Here is a 21,260-nt window from a genome sequence, read left to right on the forward strand (position 1 = left end):
TATTCAAACTTTAGCGGATAATATAAGGATAATTTGAGTCGTATTTTCTGTTTCTATGTTCGCTGTGTATGGATACTCGTTATGGAATTACATGCTCGTGTTTTTGTAGGCATTATTCTCTTTTGTACTTCTCACTTTGCCAAGTATCCACCAATGTGTTATTAAAGTCCGTGATCAGCAACCCTTGTTTGGTTCACAGCGGTTGTCGACACTAGAGCTGGGACTATTTGATAATTTAATATTCGAATATTTTACAAGTATTTGAATGCTACGAATAAACTTCGAATATTGCAGTATTCGAACGTTATTATTCGAATACTATTCGAATACTTAAATATATACTGATGTATTCGAATACTTAAATATTCGAATACTTAAATATTCGAATACTTAAATATTCAAATACTTAAATATTCGAAAACTTAAATATTCGAATATTTAAGTATTCGAATAATATTCGAATATTTAAGTACTCGAAGAGTATTCGAATATTTAAGTTTTCGAATACTTAAATATTCGAATAGGATTCGAATACTTGAATATTCCAATTATATTCGCCAAATAATTAAGCAACTGAAGTACTCGAATATTCGAATACCGAAAAATTCGTAAAATAGTCCCAGTCCTAGTCGACACGATTAGAAGAAAGGTGGGATAGTTGATGACAGTTTTGCTTTTTTTTTTATTAAAATAATACCTACTAATGGTTAGCCTTGTTTGTATTTTATTATTTAAGTTGTAATTCTTAGAATATTCTCAATATACTTATACAAATTTGAGAGTTGAAAACTAAGTTTAATGACAGAGTTTAAATATTTTCTAGCAGTGACGCGTTGCACAAGTATCCCCCACTGAAGAAGAGACTTGATCAGCGAACTTTAAGAGTAAATAGCACATGGGCTTTCTAAAAAATATTTATTATCTTAGTCAATAACATGAAATAAAGGGAATATCATGAAAAGAAAGTAAGCTATACCTAACTTGAAAGAATCACTGAAAAAATAAAACCGAAGAATTAAACTCTATGACATAAAAGAGCATAAACGCATTTTTAAAAGACATTTCACTTATAAGGGTAGGATACCATGTGGTAAGCACCGATTTTGATGAGCCTTGGCACGAGGGATCTACATATGTCGAAAATAAGTAAATAGGTGTCTGAGCGTTTCTGCCAATGAACCTTAACAATGGAGATGTTTACATGGAAGTTATTAAAAATTTCATTGTGGCCGTGGGGTTTTAGTGGGTAGAAATCCTATACTACCCTGGCGCACGTGGGAGATTCCCTTCTGGAGGCGACGGGATGTCTTTTGAAGATGTCTCCACGTTAAAAAAAGAATTTATAATTTTTTTTTATAAATTTTTGTTAAACTTGGGGAAATCTTCAAAAAGCACCCCAACTCCTTCAGAGGGAAATCCCCGGCGGCGCCCCGGGTAGTGTGAGATTTTTACCCACTAAAACTCCACGGCCACTATGAAATTTTGAATAATTTCCATATAAATAGCTCTATCATTAAGGCCCATGGGCAGAAATGCTCGGACACCTATTTACTTATTTTCGACACAGATCCATCGTGCCAAGGCTCATCAAAATCGGTGTCCTCCCCTTGTAAGTCAGACATACCCTTATTCTAATTAAAAATTGAGCGATAATATAATCGGTGCTTGATAGTAACGAGTCTTCAAGAGGTATGCTAATGGTACACATAAACTGGGTACTTGAGTCCAAGTTTAGTTAATTATTTCAGCTACAGTTAGTATAGTATTACTGTATTCATAAATTTTATAGTCATACGTTATATTCTTGTTTATCCAGGTCCGATTTATTTATTGTATTTAACCTATTCTTATGAGTGAAATAATTTTGTAACAAGACAACACTTTTAGGTTCTTCTTTCTTCTATTTTTCCACCTTTCCAATTATATTTAATATCAGTTTTTTTCATTTATACAAGGTTTGTGCAAATTAGACAGGAATGAACAATTAGTTAAAGGTTTCGTGTGTTTTTCATAAATATCATCAACATTATTCCAAAAATATAAATTTTGTAATATTCTTTTTAATTTCTCAAGAATTCTCGAGAAGTATGATCTGATTTTTTATTCCTCGAGAAACAAAAAATATCGAGAAATCAGGAACACTAATTTAGAGTTTGATTTAGTAACAGAGAAATCTTTCTTCACTGAATCTACTAGCCGGTTATACCACTGTCTTATTAATTTTTTTCTGTTTGTTTGTAATCGAAAGACGTATTATTAATATTAGTATATATGTTTAAATAACTCAAAATATAGTTGGCCCAAGCTCAATTGGTCAAGACCACTTTACCAACTGTGAGTCACGTCAGATATGAGTACTACTCCACGTATCAGTTTGCAGATTCGCGGAGAATAATTAGGGATGAAATGACAGAGTAGCCAAATGATCCTGAGTGATTAAAATTGAGTTTGGACCAATCATGAAAATGAATACAGAGTATTTGTCTGTAAGTAAAAAAAATACGCCCGCTGAAAAACAACCCACCAATCTTCAGATTCGAATGAACTGAAACCAACCGATTTATTAATTTTTTTTTAATGTTTATTGGCAATGCTATCGAAAGATATAAAAACTAAAAATTGTATAAAGTAAATAATACAATTACATAGTTTATCCTATTACATCCTATTAGCCCTAATAATTAATACTCTTTAGGATGTGTCGTTGTATCTGCTTTTAAGATGGTGTTCAGCGTGTGAATATCTGTGTATAGTACGTATAATATAATACCTACGTATTCAGAAAATTAAAACTTTTGTAGGCAATAATTAAAAAAAAGATAGAATTCTGATTGAATCCTCGGACTGTGATGAAAAATTTTTAGTTGGAGGAGCTAAATTTTGGGTAAATTTGTTTGAAATCACCTTGATTTTAATTGATTATGTTAAAAAAATTTAGTTGGAGCAGCTAAATCTTAGTAAATTGATTTGAAATTAACGCGATTTTAATTGGTTACGTTAAAATTTTTAGTCGGGGTAGCTAAATTTTAGTAAATTTATTTGAAATTAACTTGATTTTAGTTTCAACTTTTTATTCCCATAATTTATGGTTTGACTTTGATGAAAATGAAGCTAATATACCATGCGTAGCACAATCTAATTGCACTCCTCATAATTTAAAATACATACGCAAGGTGGGTCAGGACGGGTGGTATAAACGAGAATTGGGTAATTCGTTGGACAAAAGTAAATCGAAAATGCAGAATATAATTGTTTTTTTTGCATGAACGTTGATTTTCGAGAAAATCGATGTTGAAAGCTCGTCATTCATATGCACACTCGATTAAAAGTCAGCAGAATTCACAAATGATGTGCAGTAATTGGAAGCAAAACGTATGCAGGGTGTAAAAACAAATTCGAAATATAGAATACATTTTTTTATTATAAAATGTAATTCTGTGGGGATTTGTTTTTACCCCCTGCATACGTTTTGCTTCCAAGCTAATTTGCATGGTCTCTCGTTTTCTTATTCTCTGATTTGCACCGAAGTTATTCCTACGAAAATATGGCGTATCAATATCAATAAATTTCATATTAATGAAATTGCCCTAGGATCAACCAATCAACGTTCTACACTTGACGCTATTGCGTTGCTTAAAATACATATTGCATACTTCATAACAACGTTTATCATAGTCAAAAGCTGTGGAAGACTTTCGCGTTCCTCCCATCAACATCTATTCACCCCTATCCATTTATAATCCTTTTTATCTCGAAAACGAGTAGTCGGTTTCGCCTAGAATTGGGTGTTTCTTACACAGCTCGTTGAGTTCTACGGTTCAAGGTACGTCTAATTAAAAAATTACGTTTCTATTTCGGCATTCTGCAGTGGCAAGGGTTTATTAGACGCGCGAGGGTGTTAGTCCCATCGCTACTCCGCGCTGGGTCTCTTTCTTTTTCAAAAGCGTGGTCCCCTCCAGGAGTTTGAAGAGCATCTTCGTCATAGTACTGGTGACTTCTTCCGTGGCATGTGCTCCCCGCTCTGTGTCACAAAGCACAAAGATCCTTTTTTTGCCGGTGTTCCGTGGACAGTGGACGCCTTGTTGATCTCACGAATTTCCGTAGCACCCACCACAGGGAGGAAGAGGGCAAATCCTGTGTCGCTTTCAGAATAGCTCGCCGTTAAGATACTTCCTCTTTGTATCGATCAGGAATCGGTGGCGAACCTACGGGGCTACCCTTCTTTCGAATTGATGCTGTAACTTATTTACGTTCCGACCAACACCAAGTTCTTCTCTCGTCGATAAATGCGAGAGTCTAAAACTATTCTGTAATTTGGGCAGCACAATATTTACCTTGCGAAATATGTCGACAAATGAATACGTAAAATTCACCGTCGATCATTGGGGGTGCAAATTTGTTATTAAGAGTGGCTTCTTTTTGTATTATTTATTTGGGGTCGAAGAACGTTTTTATCGTGAAATGTTAACTAATTTTATTATCACTAAAATACCATTCCACGAAATACAAATATAAAGATTTATTTTGCTCATATTATAGTAATCGCTAGAACCACCCCTGAAACTTATTGAATGAATCATTAAATTTGAAATTTAGCGTTTCCTTGGATGATAATATAATTTGGTGAAAATGTCCTAGTTTTATACGCTTCCCAGGCAGAATTAATTTCCGCAAAAGTTCTTATACACCCCTCTTGCTATAAGGGCCTCAATTTCATCGAGGGGAAAATAGAAAACAGCTGCATAACGATAGGCAAGTTCAAGGTGAGTGAGGGTTTTCACGGAGTTTAGTCGATTAATTAATATCGGGTAGTGGTGGGAAATTTTGATAACGGAGGCTAGCGAGAAACTTTCTTCGCGAGGAGCAGCCAGTAAACCAAAAACCATCGTTAAGTTAACGAGGTTGCGATGACCGTGACACGCGCAACATCGTGGCGGTCGTGTGTGTACTGTGTAACACCCAGTTCACAGTGTCCTGCGTTGTGAAAAAGTTGGATATTTCGCCATCCACATCAGCCGTCTGCACGCTTACGCATCGTCGTCGAACCTGACGTGCCTTTTTTGCGGGCTCCTCAATGGCACCATGTGGACGGTCTGCTCGCGTTCCAGAAGAGAATCAACGGGTCCGGACAAACAACGCGTAACGATGATATAACACGAGGAAGGTGAGGAGTTTCTTTCAATGACCGTAAACACTAAGCCGAGGAGGCCTTCAATCTCGCAGATTTACAGTGATCTCTATCATAATTTCCTTCACCACAGTGGACATAAATGTTCGGATAATTGATTATTTTGAATAATCAAACGATTACAGTTTGATACAAATTAGTAGCATGGATTGAAAATTAGTAATAAAATTAAAATTTTGAAAATCTGGAATCCGATTTCTGGAGGGTAAGTGGATTCCTAGACTTTCTTAAATTTAGTTTATTCCCTGAAGTAGGGGTGGTCAAATTTAGTAATTTGATTTAGGAATAATTGAAACAATATAGAATGTACTCTAATTAGTAGCATGGATTAAAAATTAATAATAAAATTAAAAATTTAAAAATCTGGAATCCGATTTCTGGAGGGTAAGTGGATTCCTAGACTTTCTTAAATTTAGTTTATTCCCTAAAGTGGGGGTGGTCAAATTTAGTAATACAATTAATATAATTTAATTTCTTTGATCTGAAGCGTTGGCTAGAACTGAAAATTTGAAAATCTGGAATCCAATTTCTGGAGGATAAGTGGGTTCCTAGACTTTCTTAAATTTAGTTTATTCCCCAAAGTGGGGGTTGTCAAATTTAGTAATTTAATTCATGTAGTTTAATTTCTTTGATCTGAAACGTTGGCTAGAACTGAAAATTTGAAAATCTGAAATGGAGTTAAACAAAGAATGATTTTATTTATAGTAAAATAATATTTCTCATTATTCCCTTCGCCCTACGCTTTGGTTTTCTAAACTTGTAAGCTACTAAGTCTTATATTCCCGTTAGTAGTACATACCTACGAATATTTCTGAAGGGTTAAATTGTGCTGCACTTCGTAGGTACTACCTTGAACTTGTGAACGCTTGAGAATGTAAAAGAAATCATTTTTAGAAATATAAACATCATCGTCGTTACTTTCATTATCTGCTCTGTTGTTTGTTCATTTTTACGAATATTAGTTCTTTTACCCTTTTCTCAATAAATTACTATTTTACATTTTAAAGTAGCATCTATCAAGGTAATTCCTCAGACAGATCTTTTGCCACATAACAACTATTAGCTACTACTATATTTAGATAATCGAGCGTTGAATTGAACGGCGCGGCGCGTGGCTCGCGCAGGTATTAATGCGCGATATTTATCGGTGACTGTGCATTTCGATATTTGCCTGTTGATATTTTCATATTTTTTATCGATATTTCAAACACTAATATTTACAGGTATCGATAATTTTCTTCAAAATATCGACAATTGTTACTGCACCTTCTTTCGTTCAAGCAAATTCAAGCTAGTAATTTTCAAATTACTACGTGTAAGTAAAATTCAGTAATTTTTTTTTCATACACTTATATTGAATGATGCCCATGATGTTTCTTATTGAAATATAAATTCTAGTTGCCTTTATAAATATGATTTGGAAAGTAAATTACTTGTTTTTATTTTAACACTTTTGAATATTAATTTAAATAAAATAATTTCTTAAGGGGGTAGACACGTCACGTGACCTGGCCGATTCGGCAGGTCGGTATTACAGCAGGTTTTTTCTTCACTGAATGGTATTACCCATAGATACGCCGCTGCCTGGTTCACGCGAGAGGGAGCTGTTTGCTATTTCCGTATTTTATTCTGAATAAGCACAGACGAGGTATAGAATTCTATACGTGTTATAATAAAGCCCAATCTTTGGATCAATCTTTAAATATCTTTGTTCGTTTCTTAATAGTTCTGGTTAATATTCAACAATTAAATTTAGTTCAGTTCAATAATCTTTATTTCGTTCAAAGTTATTCGTTACAAATTGTCTTGTTCAACCAACTTCGCACGATTCGCGAGTAGAACCCTTTTGGGTTCCACGGACAAGAGACCACATTGAAATTCCCTCGAACAGTCAGAATTCCCTGCCGGCTCCGCAACACCGCCCCTAGAAAGAATTTGGGAAAGGACGGTTTCCATGAGCAAGGGAATTATACTTCTTCCATACATGTAATAATTAACTCTTATGAAGAAAATCCTGAGATCAAAATTTTTCAAAGGGTGATCTTCGGAATTCTACGGAATGTTGAACTTTTCTCTACGGATTTTCAAAAATCTGAGTTGGCAACACTGCCCTCTGGTGGCATTGATGAATATGTTGATTAGTCGGCTTCAACGTAGCATTCGCATATTTCCAAATGAGAGTTATTCACTCGTTATACATAGCGGTGGTATGCAGGGCTCGATATTGGAGGGCGCGAGCATGGCATCTGCCCTAGTGATCCTCTAGGGAGTGATCGGTATAACCGCAGCCATTTTGGAGCAAAACCGGAAATAACATAACCTAAACGTTTATCTATCTCTTTCTATCTCTCTCTTTCTGTCTCTTTCTATCAGTATTTCTGTCTCTTTCTTTTTTTACAGTTTCTTTCTCTGTCTACTTCCGGTTTTGCTCCAAATCGCGGCAACCAATCAGCGACGATACACGTTGTTCCGATCACTGCCTAGAGGATCACTAATCTGCCCAGAGCGGCAAATTTGGGGTCGTCGGAATCGGTAGAAAAAGAAAATTAAAATCAATAAAAACCAATAAAGAAATAAAACTTTTGAAACGCGGTAAAAATGTTGACAATATACGTTTGAATTTACTATAAAACTTTATAATTAAACATAAAGGGCGGCAAAAGTCATTGTTGCCCAGAGCGGCGGAAGAACTAGATCAGGCCCTGGTGGTATGTGACGAAGAGAAGTAATAAACTGAAACAAACCACTCGTTATACATCGCACGTAAATATTTACGCAATCTTGTCATCTTGAAGAACATAAATGTATCATGAAATTTATCATGAAAATATGATTAAAAAATCTCTCCTCGGAGAAAAATGTTCATTTGTAAACTGCACTTAATGATACAAGTGTCCCCGCCTACAATCTGATAGAAGTATCATATGACAGCTGATATCAGGTATTCGAATGTTAGTTACGCATTCGCGATAGTTGGGTCGAAGGAGCAATCGAGGCTGTTAACAAGTTAATCATTAGTTTAATCATGTTAATATGTAAACTTCTTCGAGTACTCTTGCAGACAAGCCCAACGGAAGAGACTCAATCGCGAATCACATGACAAAAACGTTAATTAAGTCCACTGTCTTGTAAAAAGCGTTAGATTATGCAAACTATTTATCTGTCAAACATCTCGCAGAATGGAGAAGCATATGCACTTGTGGAGAGGCGTTGATAAATTGTCGTACACTTTTGGCGACAAGCCAAATGGCACGATCTGCAGACTGGTCACTATTAAAGACCACATTTTCATAGCGACCACTTCTAGCAATCTGTACCATGGAGAGGTATCGTTCTTGGCGGATGGCCCTCCTGTGTTGGTTTTCCAAAGGGCTGAATTTGAGGTGATAGACATAGCATCCAACTTGGAGTATTTATTTATTGTAGATAATAACGGACATGTTTTGAAGATAAACCCTCAAGATATGAGTGTAATAGACACCATAATCCTGAAAGAAGAAGTAAAATGTTGCAACCACGGGTGGGTTTACATAATTATACACGCTTAAAATTATAGCGAACAATCCCTCTTCGGTTTATATTACTTACAGCGAATTTGTCTACGAGTTACATATTAAAACGAATTAAACGAATTATGCCATTACAGATATAAACAGGAGAACGAAGTTGTTAAAGTAAAATCGATAGCAGTTAGCAATCAAGGAGCACTGTTCGTAACGGAGAGCGGACAGCTCTGGGCTAGCGGGAGTCAACCGCAAATAGACACCGATAGCCCAGAGCCTAGGAGGGTAAAATTTTTCGAGGGCAGAACTGTATCCGCTGTTGCGTGCGGTACTAATTTCAACGTGGTTGCTGTAAGAAAAACAGCGAAAGCTATAAAAGATGATACCGATAGTGAGACTGAGCTGGAGGAAGAAGTGTTTGTTAATTCCTGCCCTCAGTGTCTCAGTACCGTGTTGCTAAGTCCTGGGAGCTTAACATCGTCGGATACTTGTCCACCTGGACTTCATGTACAGCAATTCAGCGAAGATCGCTCGACTAATTCCATTAGTGCTTTATCGATCGCCAGTAAAGAGCACGATGCTATTTCGCCTGGAGAAATCACTAAAATGGATCGGGTGTCCGAGATAATTGGGAATGGAGAGCAATGTTCTAATAATCCTGTAGATTCCGATAAGGAAGAAAAAAGAAACGTTATTTTTATAAATACGGAAGCTGCGAGGCAGTTTCTAACTAGACAGCTCTCCTGGGTTTCGTCTTATGGAAGTATTAAAGAGGACATGCCCTTGGAGAACGCTGAGAAACCGACGAGGCTAATCAAGCAAAATATGTCCAATGTAGCTAATTTAGTTTACGAGGGAGTGAAAAACGTTGGCGGCAAAGTGGTTACGTTATCTAGGCATATGAGTGGAAGCTCGGACATCAATGAATTCAAGGATGATAGTAACGAGCATTTAGAAGAACAAGGGGAAGATTATTTGAAGCCTATAGCCACCAGTTTGGCACTAAGTTTGCGTTGCGAAGAATTTCCTTGGTCGTCGAGTACTGGCTCCTCGGAGCACGAATTATCTCAGCAGGGTTTGAACGAAAGAATTAACATGTTAACGCGTACAGGCAACAATATTCTATCTACCGAACTCTGGACATGGGGTGATGTGCAGTACGGGCAGTTGGGAACAGGGGATATGATTAAACGCTCGCGACCCGTTTTGGTAGCAGATCTGAGTAATACTGGGCTCAGGAAAATTTCATGCGGCAGATTTCATGTACTCGCGTTGACGTTAGATGGAAGAGTCTTCGCCTGGGGAAGAAATAATCATAAGCAAGTGACCCTGGAACCAAGCATGCATCAAAGTGCACCTAAGCTGTTCACTACACAGTTATATCCGAATGAAAGATCCAAAGACATAGCGGCTGGTAGTTTTCATAGTTTAGTTATGATGCATCATGGTTTGTACTTTATTGGTCAGTCTAGGTAAATAATTTAATTATAAATTATATCGATAAGAAATCAACTGAGTGTTATCTGCTTGTAGAAACTATTTATCATGATTTCAGTAAAGCCGGAGAAATGTTCCAGTTCGACACTGAGACGAGCATCGAATTCAGTACACGGCAAATTTTTAGCTCCGGGGAATATAGCTGTTGTTCTATGATCAACGAAACAGAAATCGATATTTCTGAAGATTTGATAAATAATCAAATCTTCTTGGAAGAGATATTAGTCGTTTATCAAAATTTAATCAAACCATTCCAAAAGAAGGGTGGTGCTATGCACGAATCAAATGTCTACGAAACATTATGCCGATGTTATACAGAGCTATTAAGCTTCAATGTATTAAATATTATTACTTTATGGGACTATTATAATCATATTGGCGAGGCATACGAGGTGACAATCGTTGCTAATGTTGAGGAATACATTACCGTGTACAAGTATTACTTAAACGCAATATGCGATGTTATTTCCCTCAGTGGATTTTCGTACATTGCAAAACTAATTGAAGTACCGCAGAAAGTAACAAACCTATTCAAAAACAAATTGAAAAGTAATGAAATTAAGAAAGTCACTAATGAAGTTATTATTACTATGGCATTGCAGCATCCACTGCGCAAGATAAATAGGTAAGTATTCGCGAACAGAAAGCTTCTACGCTATTGCTACTTCACTGGTTCTCTGAATATGCAATAATAAAAATGATATGTATTTACGTAGATATCAAAATATGATTTTGAATTTGATAAAGTGCAATGGTACAAGAATGGGGGTGGAACGGTTGCAAGAAGCTCTGATAAAGTGGGAGCACGTATGCGACGAACGGGAGAAGCGGCAGAAAGAGGCTGAAGCTACCAAGTCGTTTTGGGAAAGTTCTGGCAAGTTAGGAGAGTTATTGAGATCTCCCGATAGAAGACTTATAAGGGAATCACGAACGAATCCTTTATCGATACTTAACTCTGGAAGGTTTTCTACCCATTGGTTTGTTTTGTTAACTGACACGTTTATCCACGTAACTGGGGCTTCTTATACAGTTCATCCACTTCAGACATTGTGGGTAGAGATTTTACCAGACTCTGAAACAGTACAAGTACGTTAAAGAAGATCGCATGAAGATCAGCGTATCGCGCATTGGTGTATGCGTACCGCAATTTCTTCAACATTTATGTTTCAGAATGCAATATCGGTAGTAGCACCGGAGGACTCATTTGTATTATATACTCCGACACCCTGTGAGCGTAATGAATGGTTACACGCTTTACAAAATGCTATAAAATGTAGTCTACAAAAGGTTATTGGACACGTACCTCCAATAGTACGTTCTAGCTCCTTCACTTTTACAAAGCACAGTGTTTTCAAAGATGCAAAGTACGACGGTTCGTAAATCATTGATGACAGTATTGTGTAACACGAGTTTTATATTGCCACTCTCCGTCATTGAAAGTTACTTTAATTTTAAAATGTAGAGAACTGTTATATATAAGAAAGTAATATCGTTTACTTCAATGAGCAGGACGATGGCTGCATGGCAAGCCGCATGGTTCTGGGAAAATGGAATGGCTCGATGGTCGAACGTACACTGGACAGTTTCATAAAGGTGTTATTCACGGTAGCGGTAAAATGGAGATTCCCTCACAGGGTGTATACGATGGACAATGGAAAGACGGTCAACAAAATGGATATGGGACAATGAAGTCAGTTTCTTTTAATGAATATTAACCTTCCTGAAACTCGCGTGTTTGGGAAGGTTAACGATCTCGATTAGCAAGTTATACGTAGATAGGATAGGATAGGGTATATAACAGTGAAATTTGAAACATTGTAGGTATAATAATGGGGACTTTTATGAAGGATACTTCAAAGATGGATTACCACATGGTCATGGTGTTAAGAAAGAAGGTCATTTCATGGCATCTGTAGCATCTGTTTACATCGGAGAATGGGCTGCAGGTGTGAAGCAAGGCTATGGAATTATGGATGACATTATGACAGGTATAAGATGTGTTAATTTCGTTTTGTAATAAACGAAAGATTTATCGAAGGGCATGGAGTTATTAAATAATACATTGTTATAGGTGAAAAATACTTGGGGTCCTGGAGCAACGGTATGAAACATGGCTGTGGGCTAATTGTAACTTTGGATGGTATTTATTACGAAGGAGTTTTTATGCAGGATGTTCTAACGGTAGATACTTGAATATTTTCCTAAAATTGGCAAATGTAAATGTGAAAAAAAAATTATAAGCAGATATAATATTTTTAAAGGGCCATGGCGTGATGGTGTTTGAGGATGGTACGCACTATGAGGGTGAATTTAAATCAGCTGGCATATTTTATGGAAAAGGTACATTAACATTTCGAAGTGGTGATCGGTTGGAAGGCAACATGAATGGAGTGTGGAACGAGGGTGTGAAAGTTATCGCAACGCTGCACATGAATAAAGCTAGCGGAAATGTACAAACTAACTCGAAACCGACGTAAGTAATTTATTAATCAATAACTGTGCGCATTTATAATTAAGTAATCTTTCCTCCTATGGCATAGATCTTTTGGAAAGCTATGCGTGTCACCAGATCAAAAGTGGAAGGCTATATTTAGGCAGTGTTATCAACAGCTCGGTGTGCAGGAACCGGGCTCGAAAGTCTCAAGTGTGAACGACAAGTCCTTGGAGACGCAACGCGTATGGCAGAACGTCGCCAGTATAATAACTAAGTCGCGCCAAAAGGCCACGCAGCAAAAAGGCCTTTTGGCAACTATTTCTATTAGCAAAGAGAGAAACAACGAAGTCACTGACGAATTGGATACAATTCCATGCTTTGGAAAAGACAAACTCACTGTTCAGACTTACAATGACGTTTATAAGTATTTGATTACCGCTTTCGAAAACCCACATCATCCATTAGGTGCTCTTTTAACGGAAGTAGCGGCCGTGTACACAGCTACTTACGGCGGTGTAAGAGTTCATCCTTTGTTGCTCAGCCATGCTGTATCTGAACTTCATAGTATTACCTCGAGAATATATGAAATAGTCATTCTATTATTCCCGGCATTACCGCGAGGCGGGAAAGAGTTTGTACTGGAGACAGAAAATACAGAAGAAGGGTACGGTTTTGGCTTTAATTAACCATTTGCTTATTCGACATAGTCAATGTTTGTTTAACATTATAATGCTTTGCTCCTTTAAATTGTTTTATTAGACAAGTTATAAGTGCTGCCGCGATACTTCACCCTATATTATTGCCTCGTGTGCATTCGGCGCTCTTTGTACTGTATGCTTTGCATAACAAAAAAGAAGACGATGCCTACTGGAAACGATTAATGAAATGGAACAAGCAACCCGATATAACGTTAATGGCTTTTCTGGACATTGATCAGTATGTACCTATGCTATTAACACAAGCCACGAATCGTTACGTTCATTTTCAAAACTAAGTAGTGAAATTTCAGAAAATTCTGGAAAAACGCGACTGTAATGAATCTAAACGAAAATGGATTGTCGTATCAAAGTGAGTCGTATTTCAGCGATGCGATAGAAACGTTGCAGCAATTGAAAACAACGTTTTCTCCATTAGAAAAGTTGTTAGTTGTCAGGAATACATTTGAACAAATGACACAAGTAAGCGTACATATACATAAATTCATAATTCATTGTAGAGATTTTATCGGTTTCATATCAAATCGCTGTATTCTGTTTATAATAGGCAGTTCAAAAACAGTTGGGCTCCACATATTTATGGACAATGGACGAGTTGTTTCCTGTTTTTTATTTTGTTGTTGTACGTGCTAGTGTACTACAACTAGGCAGTGAAATACATTTTATAGAAGATTTCATGGAACCCTATTTACGAAATGGAGAACTTGGAATTATGTTCACCACTCTTAAGGTTGGATTTATTGACTCTAGTAATCGTAATTAGAAGTGAAAAGATTAGTCAATATACTCTTCTTACAGGCATGTTACTATCAAATATTGCAAGAGAAAATTAACGTGGGCGATTGAACATGCGGAGAGCATACTTCTGTAAACTAGTAAAACTATGAATGCAAAGAACAAATTCTTATAGTTCTTATTGTAACAAATTATTAAGACACTAATACAGGTAAATGATATTCAGTAAACTACAAAAAGGTACCTCAGAATTTAATATTACTTAATTATAAAGGGTCTTCCCGAAATCGTGATACAACCGGAACGGAGATGATTCCTCGTGCAAAAGTAAGTCGAAATTTTGACTATATTATCGACTTACTTTCGCATGAGGAATCAGCTCCTTTCTGGCTGCACCACGATTTCAGAAACAACCTGTGTATAATGTAATTTAAGAAGACGTTAGGCATATTGTAAAATGAATGATTCGTATACTATAATTGTTAAAAGGGATTAAACGTATTTGTTGCATTTAATATAAATAAAATTACATATTAGATTGTTGAGTCATAATACTATAAGTAGTGGAATTACATATCACTTTATTCCGCGAATGTATGAATGTACAGTGTACATATATTTAATTTGGTAGTGTATTAATTTGGCGCCATGTATTTTTATGCTACCAAAGTGAAAGTAATTTTGAGATCAAAAACTTATTTATTTATATTAATCGCACATTCATTTTACTTTTTAAGAAATAAACAGTGACTAAAATGTATATGTATATATATATACGTTATATTCAATATTATGTGAGATATTGTACAAATAATTATGCACTTAAGGGGGTACTCTAGTGTAGATGAAGAAAAATTTAAAAAAAAAATTCCGAGTATTACTTCAAACATACCTTAATATGCAGGATAAATGCAAGATAGTATAAACTTGTAGTTCTTGTTAAATAAATTCCCGAAGATGGCGTTGAAAAACGGGCAGTTACACTGCAGTACCCCCTCAACTTGGGAGTACATACGCAATATTAAAAAGTGCAAAATGAAAAACTTGTTGGTATTTGTTTCTCTACTAATGTTATATGTTTCTTTTAATTATCTACTGCCATAAGCATTACTTAATATCACAATAACATAGTATTTTATGTTACAATGAATAGCTGGGTTTGATAAACATCAGAAACCAGTAAAATGGTTATCCCATAGTAAGAATATTGTGATACTATCTGCAATAACATGAAATTAGATGCCATAATAATGATTATTAAAATTCTACATTTTATACTGTATGTATATTTTAAACGTCTCATGCCTATTCCATGTAATTTACAAATACATGTATTGGTTAAATAAGATTGTATATGAGAAACTAGTAAATATACTTAATCCATATGAAGTGCATTAAAAATATTGAATAAAGTGTGCATACCTTGAACTTTCATGACATCATTATTCCTCATAAAAACACCCCTTCTGTCGGTTATCTGGAGAAAACATCCAAAATATCGATCAAAAAGTATCTATACAGGGTGTTCCAAAAATGCTGCGATTGCATTGAAGGGGGTGATTGCAAACAACTTTTTCCTTTGCGAAAATATTTTCCGACGTTTCGTTAACGAGATATTAATAAAAAGCACCGACCAATCAGGGCGCGAGTGTGGCGGCTGAGTTCCCGCGCTATCGTGGCCGGCATGCATCGAAGAAAATTGCGTAGAATCATTCTAGAATGACAAATGAAAAAGACGTACCAAATAAAATCGAACATTTTGTCATGGTTTGTTTGTCACTTAAAGTGAATAATGAATAACGGATGAATGGGTGAAAATCATGTGTAACGTAAAAAGACGAATGCACAGTTTTTTTTTTAGAAGAATCGAAAATAATAATTATTTGAAGAGGGAGGATAAGGAATACGTAAATTTCCTTGTGTTAATAACGTAGCCACGAACAGGTAACGCAATAGGAAATGAAAAGTGATCGCAGTTCGTTATTGTGAAAAAAATTCCCTAATTCAATAACGGTCAACACTGTTGCTGATAATGAATAAGACTGTTTAAAAATCCCCAAGAAAAAATTACGTACGGAAATTTGGAGAATTATCGCCGGAAATTAGCCATAGCCTGCGTTAAATTAAAAAAATAATAATCACCAATAAAGTACCTAAAACTCACCTTTTCGGAAATTCACCTGCAGCTTGAAAACCTGTGTCACTGGGTCACTTGAACCGATCCTGGTCACCGATGGACGCGCCCAGTTCACAGCTGGTCCCAGGTATACGACACCACAAGATAATAGTCGCAACGTCAATTGCGTTTGGGTTAATGTATCGAATATTCACTTCACTGCACGCCTACTAACACTGATTACTCAATTTATTTTTCATGGAACGTGTTATTCCTACGTCATAAAAATTTGTGGAAATGAATTTTCACTTGGGGTTCGGAGCCGTGGGTATTCCCGCGCAAATTCTCGCGCAGCAGCACTTGCGTCCCCGTTGTTCGGAAGGTACACCCAGAACATCGCGTAACAGTGAGCAGAAAACACTTCTGCGACGTGATTCCTAGCTGACTGACAAGATTTTTTCCAAGCAACTTCCTCTACCCATAAGTAGTTTCTCTCGTTCCATTATGAGTTAACTCCCACCAGGATAACCGGCCTTAGGTAAAAAGAAGCCAGCACATTTCCGAAACACACGTCCTTTGCAGCCAAAAAATCATCAGGCTGATCGGCCTGAGCATTTCGCTAGAGTCGCGGTTTATGACCGTATTGACAACTTAAATTTTTTCGAGCGGCTCGAATAGAACTGAGAACTCGGATTTTTGCGAGCGACTCGAAGAGGACCGAGCGGGCCGAAAAACCGGACGGGCGGAAAGAACCGAGCGGGCCGAAAGTACCGAGTAGGCCGAAAGAACCGAGCAGTCTTTTTCATTTGCCATTTTACGCAATTTCCTTCGATGCATGCCGAATTGTTTGTTCATAGTCACAGCGCAGCGCACGACCACGCTATCGCGGGAACTCAGCCGCCAGATTCGCGCTCTGATTGGTCGGTACTTTTTGTTAATATTTATTTACTTAAAATTTACGCACATATACCACCAAAATGGCCGGCAAAGTATCCAAATTCTTAGGTAGCCACTGTAGTGGCGAGCCCGGCCCTCTAAAGGTTAACGAAACCTCGGGGAACATTTTCGCAAAGGAAAAAGTTGTTTGCAATCACCTCCTGAGTCACCCCCTTCAAGGAACCGCAGCATTTTTTAAACACCCTGTATAATAAAATGTTTTGAACCGCAAAAGTAGTAGTAAATGTGTAATATGTACGCACACATGAATCGTTAAAGTGTACATTGAAAAATACAGCCATATCAAAAGAAGATAAAAGTATAATGCTAACACATATATAGATCCCCATATCCTGACGGCCACTTTTACGGTTCGTCGCACACGTGAGACCTTTTCCGTAAAAATATGAAATTCATTGAAATCTGAGTCGCGTGTACTTCATTTGAATCTATTCCGTGTGTCAGTTGAAAACATTGAAGTAAGTAAGATGGTCTGTGACAGTGCGCAGGTTTTGTGTAGCGGCATAAAGCGAATTACCGATTCCAAATCGTAACGTTTGCTACGAACAAAATTGTGCACATAGAACGACAGTATTGACGCAATATCAGTGCAATTCGCTTGTCACAAATATGGAAGTAGTTAGAAGTGTATGGAGAAAGCCTCTTTTAATGTATAAGGTCGGAATGCAGGCATCTTTACGAAATAGGTACATGGTGAGATTATGATATAACCTAAACATCATTTCACATCTGTAGCATTTTCGGAAGAAAACTGATTACAGAACGTAAAGTAATTTTATCGCGACAAATTTTCAGTCGTGCCCCGTTAGCTTTTACTCAGCGGAAATACGAAGCAATCGGCATAATATTTCACGCCTTACCATCGTATCATAAGCATTAATATGCCGGTGTTCCGTCGTCTTGTTTTACTTCCACTGACATGTTTCTAATTACTTAGTTATTTCACGTTTGTTATAAATATTATGTCATCATTAGCGATGTATGGTAATACACAAGAAGTTTCTAAGGTAAAGTGACCAGATATTTAAAAAAAAAAGGGTTAACATATCCCTGAGGAGATCTTTTCCGTAGTTTATTAAAGTATTTACAATACATTTAAAAATACATACTTGCGATTATAAAATTATACATCGAAACGAAATTAAAAACATTCTTTTTTCACAACAAAAGAAGTGGAGGAAACACTAACTTTATGCCATTGTGAAAATGTAAAAGGTTACATGTCTGATCCGGGACACTTTTCAATGCGGGACAAAGGGCTCAAATGTGGGACTGTCCCGCACGATGCGGGACGTCTGATCACTTTATTCTAAGGTAAAGTCATTTTTTTATTAATCACATTGCAATAACAGTTCCAGATCGAAGGTAACAAAAAAAGAAGCTTCTCTAATCCGAGACGAGGATTCACGATTGATAAACACAGAGGTTGACATAAGTTCCCAAGATGATGTAACATTTAATGCTCTTGTCTCAACCGAAGAATTATTGGCACAGATAGGACTGGCTAGAGAATTTGCAAGTGATGGCAAAGTTGAGCATCCTTATGTTGATAAATTGAAAAGAGTACAGATGATTCTGTTCGATTTAAGCCACGCTATATCGAAGTCGATGCCAGGCGAGAGTAAGTCGTTTGAAAGCAAACACATTAGCGACTTGGAAGAATGGATATCGGAGTATGTGAATCAGTTGCCCCCTCAAGAAACCTACATTATTCCGGTAATAACGAAACATATTCATGTTTTACATCGTGCTAAGCAATTTCTCTTCGTGCATTTAATTTCATATATTTGTGGCAGGGCGGTGGCAAAGCTTGCTCCACTCTGCATTCGGCGAAAGCGATATGCAAACGCGTAGAACGAAGCGTTGCTTCGTTGGTTCAGGACGGTTTATTGAACAAAGAAGCACAAATATACTTGAATAAGCTGCAGAACTTCTTATTAACGACGTCGCGCATTGCAGCTAAATGCGATCAACGCACAGAAAATATATATATTCCTAGAGCAGAGCTCACTGAAAATAAGTAAATTACAAGTTCTAGCAGAAAAATTTATAGAGCGCTGTTTCCTGATCTGTTCCTTTCAAAAACAATAATACGAATAGTTAACCATGTATTAGAACTTTGCCAAAATGTTAATTGTTTTCAGATATATTTTCAGAACATAGGTAGGCTGTAAATATTTTTTAATCGAGTTATAATCGACAGTTATTAATTGTATTATTCTATTAAAAATGTACATAGTAGTTACGCAATGTATCAACTGGATCGTATTTAAAGGTTTTTAATAAATTGTAACGCTAAGGTACAACCCTTAAATATAACATTTTATATTTCCTTACATGCTGTTATTTACAAACGCTATGATTCGTACAGTTCATTTCATTCGATTAATTTCAGTGATCGCACGATGTCATGAATATTTTACTTAAATAAGTTTTGCACGTAACTTTTAATTGTACTATACTTGTACGCAGTAAAAGTTCACGTTTTATACTGAATTTGATCCACATAGATCAGGGCTGCACACGGAGCCTTTTTCAGCGCCTAGCGGCGAGCAACCGACCGTGCGTCGAGCTGTCCCGTTGCTAAGGGTAGAATCAGTGAGAACTGCCAGTGGTGTAGGTGCGGGATGGTAGTTCCCCACAAGGAACCTAGCCACATATGCTTACGCTACGCGCCTACGAACCCGCACCTACACTACTGGCAGTTCTCCTCACTGATTCTACCCTTAAGGCACATCCAGACGCTGATGCAAGAGTCATGAAACACTGATGCATGCAACGGGACAGCTAGACGCTGAAAAAGGCTCCCTGTGCAGCCCTGGCATAGGTGAATGGAAGGAAAACTATGAAACATATATGTATTGTAAATAGATGTATAATCTCGAATAATGTAATCGAACGTGTATAGAAACCATGACATTTAACTGTAACAAGGGCTATACGATTATAATAACTAACAACATTTACTTAGATTTATAATTTATTCCAAAACTTCATCTCCTTCAACAACTTCTTTTAAATTTAGCAGTTCGAATATCCCGGATCCTTTTGTTTCAGACCTTACCAACTCGTGTATTTCTCTGTACTGGCCAGGATCGATTAAGCATACCAAATTCAGTGTTCCGTTGGCCCATTCCTCGGTTTCCAGCTTCGTTACCAGTTTCTCTATTTTAGTTCGTAGCTTCTTTGCCTCCTTGCCAGAAACCAGGACCCTGAGTCTCATTTGAGCTCGCTCCAGTGGCATCACAGCCTTTAACTGAGGAATAACATCTAGAGTCTGTTGTTTGACGTTTCGATTCGGCTTCACGGAGAAATGTATGTCCCTCATAGCTTTCTCTATCATTGTCACTGTGTACGGACGTTTAGTTTCTGGATTTACGCATTTGTCAGCAACAGTCGTGGCAATGTCTTTAAACATAGAATCTAAGGCGGAATGCCTTTCTTTGTCGGAAACTTGGAGCTCCCCCTGTTTGAGAATCTCCTTACAGATTTCTGTCTGATCATCGGTATTGAAAGCCTTTAGAAGATCTTCCTTTTTTGCTACTTGTCCTTTCGAAACATTCACGAACACTGTATGTGTTTGTAAAACCTCGTCGATATCTTTCTCTCTGAAAATTAACACAGCTATCACTGTTGTCAATGGAGATTACGAACATTCTGTGCGAAGAGAACGTAATATGAGTAAACAAGGTGACGTCAAATTTTTTGGTTAGGATGTGTCAAGAACGTACGTCTTTGTTTTGATCAGCTGTAAAATACTTACAATTTATTCCTCCATGAGATTACTTTGTTTCTGTAACAGGCGATCTCAAATCGTTTCCCAGTTTTCTTCATGCGGACCACTGCGACGTTGGTCAATCTTATTTGGTTCGTTGGCGTAAAAATTAACGACATTTTCGGTAGTGGGCAGAAGAGCAACACTAAATAGTTTCAGCATACAACACTGGCGTTGAAGGAAATTTGAGTGCACTACATCTTAAACGTTCCACGTATAGTACATACGTCGTTGGTTCTTCTGCAAATTCTACGTATAACGAATATCTCCAATGCGATTTTGAACTCTTGCTGAGTACTCCCACCAAAATCCGTGCTCGCAACAGTCGCAACTCGCAGC

At 37.0% G+C, this 21,260-nt stretch overlaps 3 protein-coding genes across 3 annotated transcripts; 2 read left to right on the forward strand and 1 right to left on the reverse strand.

Annotated features, from left to right (window-relative positions):
* Positions 1 to 8,081: 8,081 nt before the first annotated feature.
* Als2 (Amyotrophic lateral sclerosis 2) lies at positions 8,082 to 14,829 on the forward strand. Its single transcript, XM_076811876.1, has 14 exons — positions 8,082 to 8,708; positions 8,835 to 10,163; positions 10,247 to 10,813; positions 10,905 to 11,274; positions 11,359 to 11,560; positions 11,698 to 11,878; positions 12,010 to 12,176; positions 12,260 to 12,369; positions 12,450 to 12,661; positions 12,729 to 13,286; positions 13,382 to 13,558; positions 13,632 to 13,800; positions 13,886 to 14,068; positions 14,137 to 14,829. Exons 1-14 carry the CDS (start codon positions 8,368 to 8,370, stop codon positions 14,182 to 14,184), a joined length of 4,614 nt encoding a protein of 1,537 aa, XP_076667991.1. The 5' UTR covers positions 8,082 to 8,367; the 3' UTR covers positions 14,185 to 14,829.
* A 2,527-nt stretch (positions 14,830 to 17,356) lies between these two features.
* On the forward strand, positions 17,357 to 19,465 carry LOC143368810 (corrinoid adenosyltransferase MMAB). Its single transcript, XM_076811901.1, has 3 exons — positions 17,357 to 17,832; positions 18,499 to 18,862; positions 18,943 to 19,465. Exons 1-3 carry the CDS (start codon positions 17,756 to 17,758, stop codon positions 19,168 to 19,170), a joined length of 669 nt encoding a protein of 222 aa, XP_076668016.1. The 5' UTR covers positions 17,357 to 17,755; the 3' UTR covers positions 19,171 to 19,465.
* Positions 19,448 to 21,253, reverse strand: Sbds (SBDS ribosome maturation factor). The gene is made up of 2 exons (XM_076811887.1): positions 20,910 to 21,253; positions 19,448 to 20,754 (listed from the first exon to the last, which is right to left on the reverse strand). The coding sequence occupies exons 1-2, from the start codon at positions 21,038 to 21,040 to the stop codon at positions 20,127 to 20,129; spliced, it is 759 nt and encodes a 252-aa protein (XP_076668002.1). The 5' UTR covers positions 21,041 to 21,253; the 3' UTR covers positions 19,448 to 20,126.
* Between the last annotated feature and the right edge of the window lie 7 nt (positions 21,254 to 21,260).

This window comes from Andrena cerasifolii, chromosome 1, assembly GCF_050908995.1.
Source record: "Andrena cerasifolii isolate SP2316 chromosome 1, iyAndCera1_principal, whole genome shotgun sequence".
Lineage (NCBI taxonomy): Eukaryota > Metazoa > Arthropoda > Insecta > Hymenoptera > Andrenidae > Andrena > Andrena cerasifolii.